Consider the following 25,265-nt stretch of genomic DNA (forward strand, 5'->3'; position numbering starts at 1 on the left):
CGGTCCAAGTTTAGAGAAAATAATACAAATTTTAGCAGGTGTTACTGTTTGCTTGTTATTCCTGATGTTACGAGCTGTTTTTTTTTCAGGAAATTTCAGAAAAGCATGAAATAATAGCAATTTAACGACACCGAAAATTCATAAAGATCCAAATTTGTTCTTAATTTGAATTAGATAAAATTATCATATTTTTGTGTAATTTTGCCAACTATTACTGTTATATTTTTGCTACACCCAGAGTATCTGAAATTTTATCCGGTTTCGTGCAATGAATTTTCACTGTGAATATTTAGTAAAATTAAACAGAAGAAAAAGTATGTTTTTCTCATCATGAGTTTGCTCAAAACATACGACCGATCAAAAATGCTATGTTATTATTTAATTACTTTTATCTTTGCACAATATTTTTTTTGCCACATACTAAAGCTTTCACGAAAAATCAATCATAAGCTTCCCAATTCATCCTGAATTGACCCTTATTACAAATATTTATTTGAATTATGATTGCCAAATTTCGATAAAATTTATTTAACAAAAATGGTGTGTTTCCCGTGGCTTTCGTGAATTCGTTCAAAAATGGCACCTAATGTAAAGGTTACGTAATGTTTCTAAATTGCAATTCATGTTCCGATAACATATCGACAGCAACATGAAGGTTATGATGGTCACGGTCGTACTGGTTTGTATTTTAAGTAAGTAAACATTTCCATGCGAGCGTTTCATCACTCTAATAGCCGTCTCGTGCGAGGGCTTTGAGTGAAGTAAAATATCGGCACGGCAAGATAGACATACATTTCCGTTTGGTCGTTCGAATTCCTGATTATATGTCACACCCACTCTCTTGGCGCCGGTTCTTAAGCAGCTTAACGGTCAGGTGATTTCTAACAGCGATCACGTACAAATTTACAATGTCGGCTATGCGACGACTGTTTGTACAGTACAGATATAATGTCATTAACCTAAACACTGTGTTTTTATAGTAATGATTGAGTATAATATTTTAGTATGGAAAATATTTTATTACCGGTTACAAAAAGGTTGTTGAGTTAGTACAAATGTATGAAAATGATTTAACATAGGTATATTCTAACGCCGGCATAGACAGCGAAATTTTCCTTTGGTACATCCACGGCTGCATTTACTGCATCGCTTGCCCTTGGGGTATACTGGTCTTTCAGCAATATTACCCTCGGAGTAGTTGCACACGAGATAGTAGTATATGAAATGTAAATTGTTGTGTAGTTTCTGGAAGCGAACGAAGGCGCAGCCAATTTCCGTCGTATCGGCATGTACCATTTGGGTGAAGTGACCAATCTCGAAACTGAAAAAAAATTAAAGCCAACTGAAAATAACCCGGTAAGCTATGGTTATTTTTACCCGTGTGGACTAAAGACGTATCGATCCAAATCCTGTTGTTTGGTCAGTTTGTGCTCTATAAACCATTTCCGGAGGAGATCTCGGATGACATAGGATGCCGTGTAATTCGATCCATGGAACCATTTCATACCAATACTTTGTCCAGTTTTACGAAACTGCACAGTATTGTGGCACTCGTCGTGTGCAAAGTGACAACTTTTGGCATTATACTCCGCCAGTTTGGCCAGTTCGTCGTTCCAATGCTATTCGGAAGATGTATTGTGTGATCAGTCAACATTGCATTTTATGGAAATGATTTTTCGTTAACTTTAATATTTATTCGCCAAAATACATCCAAAATAGGATTATGTTCTCTTACGTAATTTTGAAAGTTTTCTAACTTTTTTTCTACAGGTAATTAGTTTTTACTTTTCTAAATTATCAGACCAATTTACCAGTTTCTGCATAGAGCTTGCAGATGAATAACTTCCCATTGAACCACAGGCTAATTGATTTCTTTTCGTGTTGTGATAGTTCAGAATCAAATTGATGTATTTAGGTGACATATTTATGAGTATAGGCCTGCTGCAGTTCGCTCCAAATTTGTATCTGTTGCACGCCACGTGTCGCGTTCCTGCTGAACATAGATCGGCTTGACAATAGTTAAACTTATTACGAGATTTCGCACCGCCATTGCCCAAAATGACTAGTAAAATTAAAACACCGAGACACCAAGGGACCAGGCAATTGTTAAAACTGATCGATTGCGTGGACATTGTAGAACTGATTATCGTTGCTTTCAGCAATCTCATAGAAACGTGTAGCACTAGAACCAATCCTAGGGTAGGTATCGGTATAGGATGCACGCTTTGCGCGTGATGGAGACTTGTGCAGATCTGATCAATAGGGTGGTCGCACTAAAATAGTTGTAAATGATGTTTTTTTTGTTTTGTAATATTAATTTGGTATTTTGATGAAATTTCTCATATTATTTTATATAGTTTCGTCGCAATACGTACTAAAAAGTGCATGCTTTTTTTTATGAAGCATCCTATATTGCTTTTCAAGCAGTTGATAGATAAGTCGCCTTTCTAAGCCATTTGTCATCAACTTCAATGTGACGAGTCTATTTTACTTGTTTTAGATACCAGTTGCTGTTACACCTATGTTCGTTTTTTCTCAATGTTGTTAAGTTTTTTTATACACTTTTTAGAATACAAAAGCATAATCTAGTTCAAAAATTGAATTCCTAAATTTTTGTTCTTCTGAATTGGTTTTCAATAGAGTTTCTGAAAGCGATGCAGTCTGTCTGACTTTTTTTAATTTTTTTGCAAGACGACTTTTTCTAACACTCTGCATAACCATCAATCTTAATCGCATCGTGTTTACCGTATTAATTTTGACTAGAGTCACACCACCAGCAACTCCAAGCGCAAAGCTGGTAGCTTATGTGCAGGATATTAAAATTCAAGTTCATTGATAACTTTGAGTTGACTTGTTCAATATTGGTAAACACGTCGGGTAAGTGTGCAATGGACGGCAGCCGGTGCGTGTGGAGTGCAATTAATGTCACTTGAATTGAACGTGAGGCGGTTCGTATCAATCAATCGCTTAACCTAATGAATATGTATTAAATTTACTACACAGGTTAAGTGATTTGATATACCATGGTCATAATTATCTGATTAAGATAACGCTACCGGTGAGACTTGTGTTCTTCGGATTTGCTCCTTCCTTTTCCGTTTAAAACCACATTTCAGGTCAATTGTGGTTTAATCAGTTCCTTCGTTATCTTAGAATTAAAGAATGGGTCAATCGACAGTCTCGTTCTCAAATTTATTTCTGACACAAACTGTTTATGTGTTTCTCAATCTTTTGTTTGAATTTGTGGATTTTGTAAAGGCATGTTGTTAAGGCCCAAATACACACACGGCGTAATGACGCCTTCTCCATACAAAATGGAAGGCGGGATAGCGAACACGCCTTCTATTTTGTATGGAGAAGGTGCCATTGCGCCGTGTGTGTATTTGGGCCTTTAATATTATTTCTGTACCGTTCCTCATTCACACTATCTTATTATTATAAAAACCTCAAATTGAACGTAAAAGATAAAACCAGCTTTAAAAAATCGTGAACTATTCAATTTTTTATGGTAAGGTGACAAGGTGGTAAACCTTGCAGATAAAACTTGGTGATGGGCTTACGTTTTGAGGTACCAGTACTGTGCACCCTGTTTTTTAAACTTCCCCTATTTGTACTTCTACTTTTATGCGCAAAAATCTAACGTATCTCACTTCTTTCGTTCATTATCACCAAACAGCGCTTAGAGGAAACGTTCGCTCAGCAACAGGAGGAGATGGAGCATATGTATGGCAACAGTCTGGTACCGATGCCACCGAATTCGCCACAGGCTCACGATCTGCTTCAGATCGGCTCGACCCGTAGCAGTATTTCGTCTTACTCGGATGGTTTGGGTGCATGACAAAAGGGGACCGGCTGTGGCCCTAGCAGCGGCGGCAGCAGGATCAGAAGATGAGTTTAGCATGTGAAAGGGACACCTTCATCGCTAGAGGATTCATTCAGCAGAACAGTGTGTAAAAACAGTACTGTATATACGCAAAACACGAAATTTCAGTAAAACGAAAAAAAAAACACAATGTGTCAAAGTTAATCAAGTGCAGCTATGCAAACTAGTTTGTTATTTGGTTACTTTATGGTTTCGTTTACCTAGGATTACATTCAATTAGAGTTACTGATATGTTAGGATCTACTTAACCAAAAGCTAATTTATACGCTACCCTAATGAAGCAGTAAATCGATTTTAGCGAATTTCTAGGCTAAAATTGTCTATTTCCAGTAGAATCAATATAATCATTGTTAGCATTTCCCCAGTTGGTTTGTATTTATTACACGACAACGACTTCTCGGAAGCTGGAATAATACCAGCAATTTCAATGCATAACAAACGCGCAGCATTTATCTAATCGTTGATTCTATGTTTTGCCTTTTAAATTTTCAAAATACTTTATTTGTATATAGAACTTTTTGATCTACGTTTTAAATTATCCTTTACGGAGTTTTTTTATTAATTTGTAATAGTTCGGTTTTAATTAGTTTCGCTACATTGCTTTTAACGTAAAACTAGTAAGCTGCAAAATTCTGTAGGTCTTTCGACTTGTAAATATTGTTTTTCACAAAAAAAAAACTTTTCATGAAACTTATTTGCCATTCAATCGCGAAACTTTTCGGATTCCCTTCACTAATTTTCAGTTTCATGTTTGTTTAAAAGAAATTAAGGTCTTCCGTGACGCAGCTCGAAAGGCGAAAATAAGTCTGTCTACCCTTCCAAACTTATCCATATCGGTTATATACACTAATTCAACCTGCCAGTTGTTTGCGCACTAGTTAACTGATTGTACATACTATTTGCTGTGCCGTGTCGTTTCTAGCTTAATCATCAGGCAATAAAGAAACCACGCAGGAATCAACGAAAGCGAAAAAAAAAACAAATGACAGAGCTGGCAGACGAAAGATGATATAATGACGAGAAATAGACTCAATGATAGAACGAGACAGTATATGTAGATGATGATCAAATTGATACAACTGATAAAGTATATTAGAACGGACAATTGAGAAGAAGAATGCATATTAACAGTATATATATACATAGATAATGTAACAAAAATATTTTTATTCAGTAACAAACGTTAGATTTACTTTATCCGAAACAACAAATTGTTTGATCACGTGTATGTTGCCGTTACTATGTATAAGTGGTTTTTAGGCCTTCGAAAGATAAAAAGATACGAACAAATGATATAGGCTATTGAAATATAGCACATTGCTATGATATATTGAGGCAGGTTAGATGGGTTGCACCAAGGAAGGTGTCTTGCCGAGGGTCAAAAATGGAGCGTAGTAACGAGAAGTAGAGGGTTCGCACGAAGTACGGGTCACAAAAACTCGAAAACTGCGTCACAAAAACTAAAAATTCTGAATTGCGGTTAACTTTCGATTCGATATAATGCTGAAATTTTCAACGGTTGTTCCAATGGACTAAAGATGTCATTTTATTGGCTTATTGGTATTTTTTTAACACGACTTATTTTTGATAAGGGCTTATGTAAAAATATTATTGATAATTACAAATATTTTTAGAGTCAGAACGGTTTGTTTGATCGGTATTACATCTTCGGCAAAGTTGTAGATAACAATTTTGTATTTCTGAAAGAATATACACTACAAAATCGATACCTTTTCTGCATAGGCCCTTCTCAAATATAAGTCGTGAATTAAAAAAAAAATACATACCGATAGACAATGACATCTCTAGCCCTTAGAAACATTCGTGCAAAAATTCAGCCAAAGCGAAACAGACAATCGAACAAAAGAAAAAAATTATGAACCCTGTTACAAAAGGCGACTTGACTCGATTCGCCCATGTACTCCACATGAGATGAGTTACTTGTAGTAGTTTCTATTAAACGGCCCTATATCTAGGTCAGTGATTCCCAACCTTTTCGGCTACGCGGCTCCTTTTGCAAAACATAAAGAACTCCGCGGCCCCCTTTACGAAGCACAGCGAGCATCGTGGCCCCCCAAAAGAATTTCTGATACAAGTTTTGCAATACGAAGCAGCCCCGAACAAAAAGTACGATGTATTTTGTGGTGAGAACAGTAAATGGACAATGTTCTTTATTGTAACCATAAATAACATAGTGTTTTTACCGTAAGCTTGCAAACGGTTTCTGTCATTATTAAGTTTTAACAACGTATTTTGTTGTTGAATCTACCACCGACAATAATTTTACCATGAAAAACATTGTCAATGACTTCTAAACGTATGGGGAAATGCCTGAAAAATTGCTGTTAAGATACATAACAACCCCCCTTTTCCATGGTAAAAATGGCGAATACAATGTGTTTTATTGTTCTGGATAATGATATTCATTGTAAAATTTATGTGTTTTCCTTGAAAAACATAGTCAGATTATGGTTAAACTATTTACAATTACAAAGGTGCTTATAACGGGAGTCACTTCACGGTGAAATATATTTCACTCTCACGCTCACTTCACTTTTTTAGACCTATTCCCGATTCCATGGAGTGAGATTGACAGTGGAGTGAAATTGAGAATAGGATAAGTGAAATGAGATTGTTTCCCAGCTCAAAAAGCTCTAAGTCCCAGAATGTCTTTTTTTCCGTTTTTTTAGATAACACCAGATCTTGACGTGTTCTGCATTTCTAAGACATTCGGCATCAAAAAAAAGTTTTTTTTCCGGTATCGAAAATTTCCTGAACTAGTTTGCATTTTTTTCATCGGGCAAAAAAATGAAAATTTGGGTGCTTTAAGGCCCGGATCAAATTCTGATTCGTTTCGTTACTAAAGAAAAAATCCAATTTTCACCATTAGATCACAAATCAATCAACTTTAAGACTTATTGCATCTTCGTGGAATCATTTCACCGTTCAAAATGGTCGTGAAATAATTCCACGCGAAACGTCGCTTTTTTCGTTCTCACTTCACTGATATGACACTCATAATAACCCAGATTCCGCGGCAGATGTCACTTTGCAGCGTATTTCTCACTTACGTGAGTCCCGTAGAAGGATTTTGTTCACTTCACTCTGATTCCACCGTGAAGTGACTCCCGTAATAAGCACCAATAACTTTAAGGGTTTTTTATGTTATTTATTTTCGGGGCGTTTTTCAGATCCATATCGTCCTGGAGTCTAATTTGTTTCACGTCTTGGTCCTCTTACGCAGAATATTTGAAAATCCGCTTTTACAGAGATACCTAAAAGGGAATTTCAAATTCTTTTCAAATTTACCAAGAGCTTCGCGCCCCCCTAGATTAACCTCGTGGCCCCCTTGTCGGCCGCGGACCCCAGGTTGGAAACCACTGATCTAGGTAGAATTACAAAACTAACATCGTTGTAAAAAATCAGGAGCACAAGCAATGACCCTAAGTTGCTTCCCTGTGGGACTCCAAGCTGTATGTAGAAGATATGAGATTCACTAGAGCCAATCTTTACTGACAAGCTGTCCGGTATGTATGAAAAAAATTGTCAGAAGTTATCGGCAATTATAACTGTCTGGTATTTATTCAACTTTCTTATTCGCTCGATTTCGACCAAGTATTGACCTGGCGTGCTGCCCGAAGCGCTCCGGTAAAGAAGAGCAAGTAGATACAGTCATACCTCGATATAAGGCAACCTCGATATAACGTAACTCGATATAACGTAACTTTTACCTCGATATAACGTAAATTTTTCCAATTTCCCGAAGTTGAAGTACAACAATTATTTTTGAGGTGTATAATGTTCCGAATAAATGTTTCAAGCATGGGCGCAACTAAGGAAAATTTCTAGGGTGGGCTAGTTTTCATGTATTTCATTTAAAAAAAGAGAAAAAAGAGTTTGAATATGCTTATTTAATGACGCTTAAAATAGTATCGTAAAAGCAGGAAAAATCACTTCGGGATAGAATCTCCGAAGATGTACTGAATATCTTGAACACATCGTCAACGCCAAGCTCTTTCAGCAACAATGATTAGGGTTTGCACGATTCCCGTAAATAGATTTCCCGGGAAACGGGAATGAAAAATCTCATTTCCCGGGAACCGGGAAAGGAAAAAATCCTTAGAAAAAATGAGATTTCAAATAAAGTTTATTAGTAAAAAGTTTCAAACAATCGATTACAATTTAATTATCAATTGAAGAACAAAATTTATTCAAGTTCACTCCAGAAGTTCATGAACAATCGTCTAACAATCGCCTCAGTTCCGCTGACAATTTTTCGTTAGGCCCAAATAATGTAGTTCCCTGCTGTAAAACTTTGCTTAAGATCGCTGAATCACCGCTGCTGTCTGATTTCTAAAATACTTCTAAATCACCGATTCCAGCTCTTGCTACATTTCATTAGAAACTGAAGAGTCCAATACTTTTAGTTTGTTGGAGATAAAGCTGAGTGTTTGGCAGCCAGCTTTTAGAACATTTGAATGCCTTCGTATTTAATGTGAAATCGCGGCCACGTCCCAAGTTACACTGACTGAGTTTTATTAATTTATTTATTTCTGGTCGAATTGATTTACGGGTTTCAATTTCTTTTATCAATTAACAGGTTTCAAAATTTTTTGTTGATAAACAAAGAGAAAATCAAGCAACTATCCGCGTAGTAGTAAACTCACTAGCGAAAAAAAGTCATGAGACGAAGAAAATATTTCTTAATTTATCGTTCACTGAATAAGACAGCATATATTTTTGACAAATAAATTGAGCAAATAATTCGATATTACACGGCAAGCAAATATTGATCGTCGTTTCAAGCAAATATTTGCTTCGTATAATGCACACTATGGAGCTGCTCTACACTTATACGACGTAAGTTTCGTGTTTTGATACGATATTTAGTTTTATTGCAATATTGTATGGCAAATTTTTCGAGGAGCTCGGGAATCCCGGGAAAAGGCAATTCCCGGGAAATCGTTCCCGGGATTGCAAACCCTAACAATGATTCGATATTGGGGAGAGCTAGATTTGGTAAACGGCTGGGCAGTGCTTTTTAACAGTTCACCCGTACTAGTTAGAATAAAATAGACCCCAGTGTGGTTCAAGGCATAATGCCCTATTACTACCTCCACGTGGTACCGACTGGGATACGAGCAACCAAGGAAAAACCGGTGAACCGGTGGGGTAGTTGTTCTCCTTAGAGAGCAGCTTGTCTGCGCGTCTACTCCACAGGCTAGGGGCGGCTCAAACAGCGACTGATCCGGACCGGACGGTTGAACTATGAAATGCGGTGTCTCGCCAGCTACATCCATGGCGGCAGCTCCGTCGCGAGACTAGGCATCGCAGCCCTAGTAAGGCAGCATACTAAAATAAACATACTACGGAGAATCAAGAATTCAAAACGAACCGGAACAATCGGCAATGACCCATCCGACGAAATAAGGACGACGATTAGAAGCTCAGTACATGTAACAGTAGATCGCTTAACGACCCGGATGTCGACCGGATTCTGCTGGATCAGCTAGAAACCCGCCACTTCGACATCGTTGCGCTCCAGGAGCATTGCCTGAAAGGAGAGAAGGAACGGTGGACAGGTTGTGTTTGTTGAGAATTAAAGGCCGGTTCCACAACTACACTATTCCCAATGTGCACTGCCCTCACGAAGGAAGACCTGATGCAGGGAAAGAAGCGTTCTACGCACAGCTGGAGAAACTCTACGATAGCTGCTCGCGTAGAGATATCAAGATCGTCGTTGGGGACATGAACGGAAGGATAGACTTATATAAGCCAGTTATCGGTCCGCACAGCCTGCTATGCACCAACTTCGCAGCTTCCCGCGGATTATCAGTCCAAAGTCCCTTCTTTCCTCGACCAACGTACAGCAAAACAAATTGACCACGTTCTCAACGACGGCCCGTTCTTCTCAGACATCACAAATGTACGCACCAATCACGGTGATGATCGGACATGACCACTTCGATACAAAAAACTACAAAACCCTGATAACCGGTAGTCCTCTACGGAAGTCCTTTTGATATTTTCGAACAGATGGTGCCTATCGGCGAACAGAAGGTGACTATCTACGGTGGAGCATAAGCGGACGACAGATAATGGCTACAGCGCATGAACCATGAGCTACAAGCGCTGCTTGGAGAGAACCCCATTGCACACCTGGCGAAAGACAATAGGTTGCGGTGGGCCGGTCACATCGTAAGAATGCCGGACGACAACCATGTGAAATCACTTCTCTCCAGCAACCCTACCGGCACAAGAAATTAAGGGGCGCAGCGTGCATGATGGCTCGATTAGATCGAAAGAGACTTGCGAGTGATGAGACGTCTGGGGAACTGCTCTGATATATAGTATGGAATGTATATATATTGAATACAATCATTCTCTAGGAAATTCTAGGGGGGGCTAAACACGTTCTAGGGGGGGCTCCAGCCCCCCCTAGCCCCCCCGTAGTTGCGCCCATGAAACTAAGTTTTGAAACCAATAAGTACCGTAAAATGGGGTAAAATTGACATTTATTTTTTCAATGTTTTTTGACTGGTTATATTGGTCTACGAAAATTGTCTTAAAGGTACATAAGAAGGGTTTATATATACTTTTAGGTGAAGGAAAATAAGTTTTTGTGCACTTTTGAGTAAACATAAAGAATTTTGCATCAATAAAAAAATATTTTTTTCGTGCTTCGAATAACGTAACTCGATATAACGTAACGAACTCGATATAACGTAAAAACAAAGTTGCCTTATATCGAGGTATGACTGTACTGTGTATAGGTGTGTGGAGGGACGGGTGAAAGTACAGAGAACATACGTTCATCTAATTTTCAAAGGATGTGTAAAAACTTGAAACCGTCATTTACAAGTAAGTGGTAATGCTACTGCTATATGGCGCTCTCGTAACTGAAAAACAGATATCGATACAATATCGATACGGCAATATTCATGCAGTGCAACTGGGGCATCACAAGACAGATGTCGTTAGTGTTTCGACGTATTTTGATTCAAATTTTTACACACGAGTTATAATTTTTTTATATGAACATGAATGTCTGTTCTCTGTGGTAGAAGTATAAAAATCTGTCACTGACCACGGTGGTGACAACGTAACCTTTCTTTCCGTTACTAGTCGTGAGAGATGCAGAGGGAAACTCGGTTTCTGATAACAACGATTGCGACACTTCCTTATTTCCTTCCCTTACCGACCGTAACGACGTAGCCGGTTCTGTAATCGATTTTTACATAGCGGAAGCTGCTGGATAATTGTACGATAAAGATGGTAAATTAATCGACTTCACTAGCTCAGATCCATCACGGAGGAGCAGTTACGAAATGTGCGGTCGTGCAGCTCAAGCTCAAGCATGCATTAGAAAAACTGCAGAATTTAAACTCAATCGATCAGAGTGAGCGGTGCAATTTAAACTTGTGAGGAAGTAGATTCAAGTTGAACTTAAATCTGGGCAAAGGTTACTCAGTTCAACTTTGCACAGGCTTATGCCAACACTGGTTAATTCTACTTGGATTGTGTGAAACAACTTTGAATGGTATAACATTCTCATACCCACTTAAGTTGTTTCGCCAAAGCAACGAAAAGCTGATAAAACGCAGTTGAAATATTAGACAATATCATCAGCATATTTCGACGAACATCAGCAAAGCAAATTGGTCTGCCCTAAACCAGTCAATCTTGTTATTCCTTCTAATGCTGCCGAATATTAGTAAAACACTTCACTGAACTCCTTAGCTATTAAGTAGTTGAGTTCTCAGCAATTAAATTTAGGTATGTAAATCGTCCACCTAACCATTAGTTGTGAAAAATCATGTGAAATTTATCCGACTACATTGTAAAACCAGTATCTATGAATATTTTCTACAAAGTCCACAACTTTACACTTTGAACAAACTAAAAATTGACCAGACCTGTCAGGATATAAGAATAAAAGTTGCTTCTTTTACTCTATCCTCTGTATGCGTTGAATAGTCCAAGTGAAAATGATGCAATCCACATTCTACCTTTGCACTGGATTGAATTGGTTTTCAATTCCAAGTGAAGTGAAGCTTTTGCGATTTGTGTTTTTCACCCAGGAAACGATTTCGTTGAGAAACAATTAAGTTTTAGTTCAGCCGAAATCTGTCCAATAACAGTCTAATTGTTTGTTGGGGAACATTTTTCGCTTGGAGCAGTTCAATCTGGTATATAATTGAGTAAGTCAGAGTTAATTTTACTGTTTTAACTGCTAATTTCTTGGTACAATGTAGCAAAAGTAGTGCACCAAAGTAACTGCAAACTTTTACTTTGACACTTTGACAGATAAAATGTAAAACACGTCATTTGTGAACAGCGCATGTGTTTTGGTTTGTGATTTGTGCTGTAATTTCATCGAAGCTCTAGAAAGAAATTATCATACAGCACTTTTATCACCGATTTGAAATCTTATCAGCACCTGTGCTGCTGCACTATGATATTCGCCAGCTCGTCAGATGGTGAGGGTAAACTAAAATGACCCTTCCTGTGCGCGTTTCGTTTAAAATATTTACTCCAATAGTTGTAGCCGTGTTGCTTAGTGTAGCCGCATTGGTAAAAAGCGGAGGTATGTGAGGCTATTGAAAATGATCGTAAAAATATTTAGTTTTTCTTTTATTCCGTTATTTTTAGCAAACAATCTTCACATGTACGATGGAGTTCGAACCCAAGATATTATAGCTGGTGACGTGTTCTTCGAAATTATTGACCCACCAGAGCTAGAGTACACTTACAGGATTCGACCGGCTAAGGATTTTGGAAGTACGTTTGGTGGCTCATTTAAAGTTACTGAGGGCAAGCTGGTTCCGGCAATTCCGTCTGATGCATGTGAGCCCAATTTTGTTAACGAACGGGATCTGAAGGACAATATAGTACTCGTGGAACGAGGGTAGGTACAATAAAAGTAGGGTACTTTGTACATAATTGTAGCATGTTGACGTTTAGTTTTATTCCATTGTTTTCCACAATAAACTTGAAAGTTCAGTCAAAAATTTCAGATCATTTAAAATTTTCGGAGTTATTTAATTTTAGAACGTTTCAAAATTTTAAAACTATTGAATTCATAAGTTGAATTAAAAATAGTGAACTGATAGAAAATATTATTAAGATTAGCCTTGGATAAACAGCAAAATTATTATTCCCGTTTTTTTTATTCTTTTATCTTATCAATCCACGCAGTTTAAAACTTTCCTATCGCAATGTTTTGGATACATTTTTTCCTCAATAAAATTATGATGAATTTTGTTGTTGCACTCGCAATAATCGGTGTTTTTGCGTTCAGTGTATTTTTAACAAGTTTACCTAATTTATTAACTTTCAGGGAATGCTCCTTTTTATCAAAAGCAATTAACATCGAAAAAGTCGGAGGTAAAGCAGTAATAATCACCGAAATTGATACCAATTCGGATGACTATGATTACTACATCGAGATGATCCACGATAAAACGGATCGTGATACTAACATTCCGGCTGCCTTTCTGTTGGGTAAAAATGGTCTCATAATCCGACGTACGCTCACCAGACTGAACAGGCGGTATGCGCTCGTAAATCTACCGGTCAATCTGACCTTTGTGGCACCGCATTTGATTAATCAGCCTCCCTGGCTGCAGTGGTGAATCATCTTTTTGGTGTTGGTATATTATTGCAGTGGAAGCTTGTTTTAGATTATACAGAGAAAAAAACCTTTGTGGTATTATGACTGTTTAGAGAGACTAATTTTCTAGTCAACCTGTAAGAAACTAAAAGCAAGAAGAGAAACTCAGAAGAAAAACTATTTGTTGAACCCAATAAACTCAAGTTGTTCATCAGAATGTATGTTTCAATAGTGCTGTTGTTGGTTGTGAACTCGGTTAAGTCTTCGTTGGATCGACGTCATATCGATATAGATTTCAACGAGGTATTTCAGAACGGTCGCTCCTTGCCGAGATTTTGGACTAGTACCGGTCTGTGTCCACCGGCACCTCGTGAAAGCACCGCAGATTTCCTGCTATCCGATGATAGTTTACTGAATCTGGAAATAATTGGATCGTTACCCAATGAAGGATTGAAGTACGTGCGAATCCACTGGTTGCTGGAGATGATACAGTTTTCGTAAGTATTTGTCAACAATTGATAAAACTACATTTGAAAATAACATAAACACATACATAGACGCATTTATATTTACACAAGCGTTTATAAATACGCAACAACGCTTTAGTTCTTCTATCTCACTTTATTTCAAACGGTTTATCACAAAACTAAATATGAGTCTTGATTTCTCAACCTCTATGTTCAAGAAGATTTTTTAGTTTTAATTAATCAGTATTCATTTGTGTTTTACAATAAACATATTGTTCGAAAACTACTAATTTTCAAAACTAAAAGGTGGACCATTTAGTTAAATTTTATACAAATTCGCCAAAAAATAATAAATCTCGCCAAACATGTGAAAAGGGCCCATGTGCCATATGTAAACAAGCCAAATTTTCTCGTTTTTTGATCAATACAAGCGAAATCTGCTCTTACCAATAAGATTTATTGATAAAAGAATTCACTCTTTATCAAAAAATCTTATTTGTACGAGTAGAATAAGCTTGTATTCATTGAAAAACGTGAAATTGTGGCTTGTTTACATATGGCACATGGGCCCTTTTCACATGTTTAGCGAAAAAATGGAGACGTGAAATTACTTTTGATATGTTTTTAAAATATATTATATATTTCATAGCTGGGAAAATACTGAAAATGGGAAAAATAAATAAATAAATAAAATTTTACTGTTCAGCGTTTTCATGAAAAGCAGTTTTTAGCCACAGAAAAGCGCAAGAACAGAAAAGGTGATGTACCTACTGTATGTTTAAAACTTGCTAGATTTAATCCGAAATCCTCCCATACCATGTAACCATTAAATCCCCAAAGCCCTTACGCTATAGTGAATGTCAACACAACAATAATCGGTCCCGAATAATTCAAATTTGACTTATGGTTAGGTTTCAAGTTGATGATCTGATTTTCAAGTATTTAAAGGATCAATGCGGCTTGAACTCCGGTCGCGTTTTCGGAACGATTGATCACAACTTTGAAGTTTGTTTTTTTCGACAGCATGTAGTTTTAAAAACTCTCTGCAGGGTAGTTTACACATCAGTTTTTTTCAACAAAATTTGATATTAGTTTCCATCTTTTTCATAACAACTAATAAAAGAATTTACGCATGACTACGACGAGAAAAGGGGAGGTTTCTTAATCTGACAACTCTAGCGTTTGCAGTGAAAACTTGTTCAATATACTGCCTGAGCAAGAAGCCGGGGAAATTGAAATTTTTGGTACCTAATAAAACGAACTGTGTAAATTAATGGTATTATTTTTAAGCTGGCATTAGATAAACGCATGAAAAGGAGAAAGTTCCACGTGTTATGGCAACTATTTCTCTTGAATTAAGCCGTTGAGAGCAAAAGTGGTACATGTGCCATTTTTTCACTTTTTGGGGTTTTTGCGTAAATTGATGCAGAACGCAATAATGTACTAGATTATGCGAGAAAAACCGAGATCTGATTACCTAAACCAAAGTTATAGTCAAAACCATTTTTGGTAATTATCAATCACCATTTCGTTGAGAGCAAAAGTGGTACATGTCCAGTCTGTGCATGTTAGATGAATTGTAAGTCGAGGATCTAAGGATATAAAACAATCATGTCTTCAGCAAAGTTGGTCAACTGATTGAGTACTTTCAGATGAAGATCTGTCTGCTTTGGACTTTTCTCACTACGTGGCGCTAGTGTACTCGTGACTATTTTGTAACAGCAAGCATTTTACCTATTTCAGTATCAACTCGTATGCTGTTACCAAACATATATACACTAGCGCCACGAAGAGACAGAATTCCTTAAAGAAAACATCATCATTCTATAGTACTCAATCACTTGGACAACTCTGTTGAAGACATGAATGTTCTATGGCAGAACTCGTTATGCTTTCATGTACCGTCTTTTGTAACCTTTCCAGCAATGATTTAGTGCAGTTATGTTGAAAAAAATTGTTGAAAATAATTTACTATTTGAGTGTTTTCGTTTATTGCGTCTCCTGAGAAATTTACCTAATGGCACATGTACCACTTTTGCTCTCAACGGCTCATTTTAATATTTCAACGAAACTTTCAGCGTCTATTTTTAAAAGTAACGTTGACTGACATTTTTTCGCTTATTAGGCCGCAACAGTAAGGAATTATAACTATTTTTTTCAGTATTTAACTAAAAAGATGATGAGAGCGAATAGCTTAGAGAATACGACGAGTTCGTTTTTTTACTCATTAGATGCAAAAACCACGATAATAGTAGCCATAAAATTTGACTACTTAAAAAAAAACAGGCGCAATCTTAGCTGTTAAGTATTAAATTTGTTCTTTGACTCTATCAAATGAGAACTGTTTTCATCTAAGAGTGAGACGATTTGTGAAAATCTGATCCTTCAATTTTATATCTGCTTATATTACTTTTTGTATCGTATCTTGGTTAAACACCACAACACCACCACCATTTGATTTATTCAAATTTATTAGTCACGTCCACAATTTTCATAATCGATAATTAAATCATCTATCAAAACTTAAAATATACATAATCTCAATAATATCATATTGTTTGCAGACACTATGATGATAACAAACTGCTGTTTTACGACTTTACGAAACTAGACACGCTTCTTGATAAGCTGCATGAATTTGGCCTGTATCCGGATTTTGAATTAATGGGCCTTCCAAGCAACGTTTCCTATGAAAAGGAGCGGAGCCACCGGTTTGCCTTTTTCTGGACGGATCTGACCATGCAAATTGCTTCTCGTTACCTACGTAAGATGCATGTGAATATTACAGTAGCAGTGCTCTTATACGGAAGTGTTTTTTTTTCAGATCGTTACGGGATTAATTATGTATCCAATTGGAGATTTGAATCGTGGAATGAGCCGGATCTCAAGAGTTACAATGTTTTGAATTTCACCACGGATGGTCTCCCTTTTCAACACGTTTAGTAGCAGTTATAAAAATTTTATTTTCCTTTTTCAGAGTACATAAGTTACATTGCCTCGCTCCGATTAGGTTTAGATGCTGCAGGGCGGTTACTAGCTAACATCCATTTGCCATTGCGGGGACCAGCAGGATTGTTTCGCAAGCAACAGAGTCATCCCTTTTGCTGGACAATTATCATGATGTGCAATGAAATGCCTCATCGTTGTCCCTTTGATGTAATAACATTTCATAGGAAAGGACTTGGCGTGAGGGCTAGCGATATATTGGAAAGCGAGTTGGAACTGATTAATAAGTTATGGACTAGCTTTCCAAATATGACATCATTTAGATTTTCGAATGAGTGAGTTACGGAAAAACTCCTTAACATTTTGACTTTCGTAAAACGGCTTTCGTTTCAGTGAAGCTGATCCGATTGTGGGCTGGTCAACTCCAAGAGAATTTCAATCGAACATGAAATATGGCTCCATGCTGGTATCAACTGTGCTTCAACACTGGTCTGCCATGACCAACGACACTTTTACTAACTTGGACTCAATTTCGCATGATAATGGCTTTCTAAGTTATCATCCATTCGAGTTCTCACAGCGAACGTTGTTGGCACGTTTTCAAATGAATAAAACACAACCCCGGCATGTACAATATGTGGCAAAACCGGTGTACTCAACCCTCGGAATATTAGCCAATTTAGGGTCGCTTGCCTCTGAAACTGTTGATCTGCATGGAAATCTCAGTTATATTATATCCTACCACCGGAAGCCCTTTTATGCTTGTGCAGTTCTGTGCATGTCGAATGATACGTTCGAGCCTTTGTTTGCAAGAATGACATTGAATTTAAACTTTACGTTCCTCGATGAACATCAAAGCCAAAGAATTGGTTACCTAGTGGAAGGTCTAGAAGACGGTGTGAATGATCCAAATGCGTTGTGGACATATTTTAAGAAACCATCGTATCCATCGAAAGTGCAATTTGCTGCTATGAGAGCGATTCAACTACCAAGGTTATTGAAGGGACCTGGAATAGTTTCGAGTGAAAACTTGGAACTTGAGATTGAATTGCGAGCTCCGTGGGTTGTAACGGTGCGGCTCTGTAGTAAAGAAAATCCCGTTCCGTCACGAATCACATATATGCGCATCAGAAAGGTAAATGACTACGAGGTGATGATATTTTGGAGTGATAAGTCAGCAGTAGCAGGGTAAGTTGTTGAATTTTTTTCTTTCATATACTAGACATTGAAATTCAACTTTAACAGATGCATCGTCGGTTATGAAGTGTGGTTCAGGACATACCATACACAATGGAGGCTGTTGAATTCAGATTTCCACACACCATTTCTGTTTTTCCAATTTGTATCCAATGACACTATAGGGATAAAAGGTGAGTAACTTATCTTTCAGTAAGATGTCAAACGGTGTTTAATATTGAGTAGGTATTTAGTAAAAAAACCTAAATTAATCCACCTAGCGGTCAGACCCAGCCTTTCTCATTGATTTTATTTGTAAAAATAAATTTACATGAACCCTTCAATCCAATAAATGTATATTCACTCTTTAGGTTCTAAAATATTGATGTTGTAATCTATACATATAAAAATGCAGTCCGGTCTGTCTGTCTGTTTGTTCCATATAGGCTCGAAAACTACCGAACCGATCGACGTGAAAATTTGTATGTGGGGGTTTTTGGTCCCGATAAAGGTTCCTATGATAGTTTGAGGCCCCTCCCTCTTCTGGAAAGGAGGGGTCCAATACAAATGAAACATAAATTTCTGCACAACTCAAGAACAAACCAAGCAAATGAGACCGAATTTGGCATGTGGATGTTTTAAAGGGTAACAAATATGTCCATAATGGTTCGACGCCCCTCCCGCTTCTGGAAGCATGTTTCTGCACAAATTTTTGCATATCTCTTTATTCTTTATTCTTTATTTGTTAAAAATTCATCTGACAAAAAAGTCTTAATGAATATGGACTAGTCAATGTAATTAAAAATTACGACGAACTCTTATTGCAAATTTGAATTATGGTGTGCCGAAATCAAAGAGATCTTTCACTTTGGAGAACGATCGGATGCAGCAAGCTTACGGGTCGTTGAATCCGAAATTAGTTCGATGAAAGCTAGGTTGTAACAATCCAGTAGAGCGAAGAAGACGCTGTGAGGCCCGGAAATTCAATTTAGAAAGGATTTCTGGTGAGTCGATTTCGGAGTTTAAAACTTTTGCTACGAACACCGCTTGTTGAACTTCTCTGCGTCGTTGCAATGTGTCGATCCCAAGCAGACGACAACGATCAGGATATGGAGGCTGGTTAATCGGGTCACGCCACGGAAGATTTCTTAACGCAATCCTAAGGAATCTTTTTTGTACTCGCTCAAGTCGCAAATTCCAGACAAGTTGTTGGGGGCCCCAAACTAAGCTGGCATTTTCGAGGAGTGGCCGAACGATAGCACAATACAACGCCTTCAAGCAATGGGATCCATAAAGTCGCGAGCAATTTTCGATACGAAACCAAGTTGTCTCGTCGCTCTAGCAATTATGTTGGTACGATGTAGATTGAATGTAAGTTTGGTATCCAATAAAACTCCGAGGTCACTAACGCGGTCAACTCTTGTTAGGTCTTGATTATCGATTTGATAGTTGAATAAAATAGATTCATTTTACGGTGAAAAGTCATCACTTGACACTTATTAATGCTAATCGTCAACCGGTTTTCGCGACACCAGTAAACAAACTTATCCACAATTCCCTGAAGCCGCCGACAATCGTCGATAGAGCGTATAATCAGATACAGCTTAAGATCGTCTGCGTATACTAGTTTACAGCCAACATCCAGCAGTAAGGAAACGTCATTGGAAAACAGCGTAAACAGCAATGGTCCTAAGTTGCTACCTTGTGGAACGCCGGAGGTGTTTGAAAACTGAGACGAGCAGCAGGAATTAATGTGTACTCGAAGAACTCTAACGCATAAGTATGAGCTAAGCCAACCGACAAACCTCTGCGGTGCACCAAGCCTTAGGATTTTTTTCAGTAATATTTTATGGTCAATCCGATCAAACGCAGCTTTTAAATCTGTGTAGATTACGTCGATTTGAGCTTTTTGTTCGATGTGTGATATGCAAGTCGACGTGAAGTCAAGCAAGTTTGTACTTACTGAGCGACCAGGCATAAACCCGTGTTGGTCACTAGAAATATAACTCTTAGTGCGTAAGAGCATAAACGAACTCACAATTATTTCGAATAATTTAGATGCAACAGAAAGACTAGTGATGCCACGATAGTTCCTAACGCTTCGGCGGTCCCCGTTTTTAAATATCGGGAACATGTAAGAATGTTTCCAAACTGTGGGAAACTTGCCTTGCTCGAAAGATTTGTTATATATATGGCAGAGGCGATCGGCTAGAGCGTGTACACAACGACTTATTATAACTGCCGGGATTCCGTCGGGTCCTGCAGAGTACGAGTGTTTTAATTTTTTTGCAGCAGCTTTTATCATGTCAGAAGAGATGTGAAATAAATCCAGGTCTACCAAATCGACAGGAACAGACTCAGCAGCAGCTTCAGCATCAAGATCAGATGCAGTATTATCAGCGAACATAGAAGCAAAAAATTGTGCAAACATTTCACACGTGTCAGAATCGGATTTAGATTCTAAATCATTGAGGCATACGTTTGCGGGGATTGTAGTACATTTTCGTTTAGGATTTACGAAATTCCAAAAATTTCTGGGATTTCTTCGAAGGTCTGTCTGAACTCGCATGACGTAGGATTTGTACAAGCCAACATTCAACCGACGATAATTATCGCTCGATCGCTTAAAACGACACTTGGCATCGACAGTTTTAGTACGACGATATTTGTGACGCCAACGATTGCGTACACGTTCCAATTCTCGCAGACGCGACGTAGCCCAAGGTGGAAAAACTGGCGCTTTTACTAAAGGTAGATTCAAATTGAGCCACTCAAGTAATGTGTCATTGAACAGCGCCACCATTTGATCAACATCGGGTTGCAGGGAGAGAGTTTCCCAGTTGATGCTTTCCAAATATGTATTGAACGCTGCGAAATCGATTTTACGATAGTTTAGCCTTGTTTCAGTCGCTCTAGAGCGCTGTGTCGAAATACTGGTACTTCGTTCTATTGGCACGGTTATGGTTAAAGCTGGGTGATGAGGATCGAGTGGCAATACTAATGAAGCGTGCATCGACCGCACAACATCGATCGTCAGAGCAAAAGACTAAGTCGAGCACACGTCCTAGGTGGTTGGTTTTTTGATTAACTTGCCGGAGATTTAAAAACTAAACACCATCGACTAACGCCGCACTAGCAGCAGACAGTACGTTCGAGCTGCTGTGCTGACCGTTATTGTTCCACATAATGCGTGGCTGATTGTAATCGCCACAGACCAAAACAATTTCGTCTTCAGAAGTGCTTTTGCCACACAGCTCCGCGATCGAGGCAGTATGTGCATCAACCGTACCAATCAACTGACTTTCATCAGGCGGAATGTATATACCACAAATTAGCAGTTTTGCCCCACGTACAGTCGCTCTAACGCAAATTTGTTCCAAACAATTGCCGCTCGCAGTTTCGACGATAAAACTCCTGTGTTCTCGCGCAACGGCAATCAGTATGCCTCCAAAGGATGTTTTATCACTATTTCGAGCACTACGATCGCAGCGAAATACGTCCAATGTCGATCCGAAAAGTTGTAAAGAATAAATACGCTCGTCCAGTCCAGTCTCAGTAAAAATAATAACATCATAGCATTCACGCGTTGTCAGGAAAATATCGTCAATTTTTGTCCGCAATCCTCTGGTATTCTGATAGTAGAATGATATTTCGTCTGCGTCAGTTCGGTCACGCTGCAACATGCAGTTTTTTTAGCAAAGGAGAAAGTATATTAGCGGAAGACTAAAGATACTCGCCTCTGGTGGAAACCCGTAGGTTTCCACCTTCCACTAAACAGCACGTTTTATTTGATTCGGTTATGGTATCTCCGACAGTGCAGGAACAGCTGGCCGATCGAAGTTTTTTGATCGTTCGACAAATTCCCTGAAGAGCAGTCCGGCGGGCCACGTAGACGGATTTAAAGCGGAGGCTTTCATATCAGGATCCAAACCAACTTTGAATGAAACGAAAGACAAACTGGTAGCATATTTGCCTCTAGGTATGAGTCGAACCACATCAACAGGAGCAGTAACATTCAAACAGCGTGAAATAGTTTTCTGCACGTCGCTGTCCGAGAGGAGCGGATTCAAACGTGAAAGATACAGCCAGAACTTTTTAGCCACAGGGACAATGGATGGAACCGAAAGATCACTCAAATCGATATCATTTGTCCCACATTCTGATGGTTGAGATATGATCGCATTATCGTCAACTCGTCGGCGCTTTGTAGCTCGTTTCACCCAAACAGGCGTATTCGGTGTTGGTGTTGGCCAATCGAGTTGGGTTTGGCCACTTGAAAGTTTTTCAATTTTTTTGCCAAGCTCCTCCACAACGTCAGATAGCTGTTGAACTTTGACTGTCAGATCTGTACTATCATGCAGTTTTGGTAGTGCTTGCTGGGTATCTTCAATGTACGACCGAATGCAGCGGCCGTTCATTTCGTCTCTGCAGATTGAGCACAACAGCAACAGCTTTCCTTGGGCAAAAGATTCCCTCAATCCGCGCGAGTTTATACCACAGCAGGTTTGGTTAATGTGCAGATATGTCTCGCAGAAACCACAACGGAGCGGCTCAATATCGTTGATTTCTTTTTTGCATTCACCGTAGTGTTTTTTCCATTTTGCTGCACACGGGTGACAAATACACAGTGCAAAACTTAACGAAGAGCGTTGTGATGCCTGATCGGTCGAGACAATGTAGTGTAGATCAAAACAAACGCTATGTTAAATCTAAACTTTGTTAACTGCAAAGTAAACGGCTGAGTCGAAAGAACTCCACACTACTGCTCCAATAAAGAAATATTTGTACGACATGGTTCGCGTATTCACGGTTTAGGATAAACGGTTTTACTGTAAAATTTTCGATAATAAGCTAGCGACAATAAACACAAACAGCGCAAACAGGAACGTTTCGCGAACTAGTCAACAAAATGAAACCATATTTGGCAGGTGAATGTTTTTAGTGGTAACAAATATGTTCCATAATCGACCTCAGGCAACATTTTGGATTGTAAGATGGCAATTTCCGGTTTCTGGAAAACAGCCAAAAATGGACGATTTCCACCCAATATAATAATATCCGGTTGAAGAATGATACACATGAGCTCAAATGGACCACAGATACCATTTTGAATTCTAAGATGGCGACATCCGATTTCGGAAAAACAGCGGCAAACGACCAAATACCACCCAATATGGGTATCTTCGGAATCGTAATGATGCACTGGAGCCACAAATCGACTTCAGACACCATTATAAATTGTAGGATGGCAAATTGTGGTTTCTGTGAGTATCTCCGGATCTAGAATGATACACAGCAGCTGAAATCGACCGCAGACCTCATTTTGGATTCTAGGTTGGCGACTTCCGGTTCCTGGGAAACAGACGAAAATGATCAAATTACACCCAATATGGGTGTTTCTTCAACCAGAATGACGCTCAGAGGCTAGAAATTTAAATACCATTTTAAATCCAAGATGGCGACTTCCGGTTTGTGAAAAACAGCCTAAAATAACCAAATACCATCCAATATGAGTATCTCTGGTACCAGAATGATGCAATGAGATAACAATTGACCTCAGGCACCATTTTGAATCGCTAAATGGCATCTTCTAGGAAACAGTCGAAAATGACCAAATAATACTCAATATGGATATTTTCGTAATCGAAATGATGCATAGAAACCAAACATTGACCCTGGACACCATTTTGAATTTGAAGACGGCCTCTTTTAGTTTGTGGAAAACAACCAAAATAACTAAAGAATTCTCAATATGAGTATTTCCAGTGTCAGATTGATGCCAGAAAATTTGCTGAAAATGACCGAATACCATATGAATATATTCAGAATTAAGGTGATGTACAGAAGCCAAAAGTCGAGGATGTTGTCATTTCGATAAAACCAATCATTTCAAACGATTTGTTATTTGACTTTGATCATATCCTATGGCCGATTCGTCGTGCATTTGCAGACTTTAAACACATCGCAAGGAATCAATGAATTTGGAACGTTCAAATAGTACGATACCACATTTAAATTATGTTGAGGCCACATATATCAATCAAAGCAGGTATAGTTTTAAATAGTCCTTGAATTTCTTTTCTTTCCATAACTTTTGAGCCACATATAAAATTGTTATGAAGTTTGTTGTTTGTAAGTTCGAGAGTTGACTCGTTCATATGACACTAGTTATGTTCAAACAAGTCATGTAATCTTTGAGATAATAGACTTTCGTTGTTTTATTAATAATTTAATACATAACGGTTGCAAACCCCCGACTTAACGCTTGCTTCAGTTCGATTATAATCAAATGAAATGGGAACGTGTAGGGCAGCCATACTTTGAAACCTTGTGTTTAATCATAATTCATCAATTAACCCTTAACTAGCTCGCTCATCTGATAATAATATTGATCAAATCGGTTGTGTAGTTTCTGGGAATAATGAAGTTTCGTGATTTTCACATTTCGGTACATTACAGACGAAGTTACAGTTCGATTACAGTGAAATTCAATAGGGTGTTACGAGGCAGCTAGACTTATTAGTTGACACTCATTTTGTGGAAATCGGGTCAGCCATCTCTGAGAAAAGTGAGTGAGTTCAAGTAGTCTTCGAAATGTGTTCCTTTTCAAAGCTGGATTTCACATTTTTAAACATAACAGGCAAAGTAATAGTCTGATTACAAAAAAAATCAATAGGGTCTTATGGGGCAACTAGACCTTTCATTTGACACTGATTTTATGAAAATCGGTCTAGCCATCTCTGAGAAACATGAGTGAGATTAAGTAGTCTTCAAAACACGTTTCTTGTCATAACTTTTAAACCACAAGTTCAATCTCTATGAAATTTCTGGCTGGACCGATTTTCATGAAATTAATTGCAAATGAAAAGTCTCGATGCCTCATAAGACCCTATTAAATTTTATTGTAATCGGATTTTTAATTTAGAGGTTATGTATCAAAATGTAAAAATCACGAAACATCAATATCTCAGAAATCACATAACCGATTTAAATAAAACTGGTTTCAAATGATCGGGCTGTCTCCAGAACCCTTAACTTTTAAATTTCGTTACGATTGAACATATGGTTCAAAAGTTATATAAAGAAAAGTTATCCTGAGGTTGTTTAAACTCACTAATTTTTCTCAGTGATGGCTGAACCGATTGTCACAAAATTAGTGTCAAATGAAGGGTCTAGTTGC

At 38.1% G+C, this 25,265-nt stretch overlaps 4 protein-coding genes across 21 annotated transcripts in view; 3 read left to right on the forward strand and 1 right to left on the reverse strand.

Moving 5' to 3' along the window:
• Positions 1-4,887, forward strand: part of LOC129721517 (serine/threonine-protein kinase 10) — a 65,329-nt gene extending 60,442 nt beyond the window's left edge. For 14 of the 16 annotated variants that reach the window (XR_008727412.1, XR_008727411.1, XR_008727414.1 and 11 more), the window contains one exon: positions 3,677-3,815. Coding sequence is in view for 2 of the 16 variants with exons in the window: in XM_055674186.1 (XP_055530161.1) it covers positions 3,677-3,838 (162 nt within the window). In the remaining 14 variants the exon portion in view is untranslated. Of the gene's footprint in view, positions 1-3,676 lie in introns of all 16 variants that reach the window. The other 2 variants (XM_055674186.1, XM_055674187.1) reach the window with 1 other exon arrangement.
• Positions 1,012-2,147, reverse strand: LOC129721518 (antigen 5 like allergen Cul n 1-like). Its single transcript, XM_055674188.1, has 3 exons — positions 1,812-2,147; positions 1,378-1,619; positions 1,012-1,321 (listed from the first exon to the last, which is right to left on the reverse strand). Exons 1-3 carry the CDS (start codon positions 2,130-2,132, stop codon positions 1,087-1,089), a joined length of 798 nt encoding a protein of 265 aa, XP_055530163.1. The 5' UTR covers positions 2,133-2,147; the 3' UTR covers positions 1,012-1,086.
• A 7,314-nt stretch (positions 4,888-12,201) lies between the features above and the next one.
• LOC129721520 (PRADC1-like protein) lies at positions 12,202-13,713 on the forward strand. Its single transcript, XM_055674192.1, has 3 exons — positions 12,202-12,470; positions 12,536-12,791; positions 13,224-13,713. The coding sequence occupies exons 1-3, from the start codon at positions 12,380-12,382 to the stop codon at positions 13,516-13,518; spliced, it is 642 nt and encodes a 213-aa protein (XP_055530167.1). The 5' UTR covers positions 12,202-12,379; the 3' UTR covers positions 13,519-13,713.
• The window catches only part of LOC129721519 (alpha-L-iduronidase), a 146,346-nt gene continuing 134,785 nt past the window's right edge, over positions 13,705-25,265 (forward strand). For all 3 annotated transcript variants that reach the window (XM_055674190.1, XM_055674191.1, XM_055674189.1), the window contains exons 1-6: positions 13,705-13,993; positions 16,528-16,727; positions 16,788-16,883; positions 16,941-17,244; positions 17,303-18,097; positions 18,155-18,279. In XM_055674190.1, the coding sequence (XP_055530165.1) occupies positions 13,713-13,993; positions 16,528-16,727; positions 16,788-16,883; positions 16,941-17,244; positions 17,303-18,097; positions 18,155-18,279 (1,801 nt within the window). In that variant the 5' untranslated portion in view covers positions 13,705-13,712. The remainder of the gene's footprint in view (positions 13,994-16,527; positions 16,728-16,787; positions 16,884-16,940; positions 17,245-17,302; positions 18,098-18,154; positions 18,280-25,265) is intronic.

The sequence above is a fragment of the Wyeomyia smithii genome, chromosome 2, assembly GCF_029784165.1.
Source record: "Wyeomyia smithii strain HCP4-BCI-WySm-NY-G18 chromosome 2, ASM2978416v1, whole genome shotgun sequence".
Lineage (NCBI taxonomy): Eukaryota > Metazoa > Arthropoda > Insecta > Diptera > Culicidae > Wyeomyia > Wyeomyia smithii.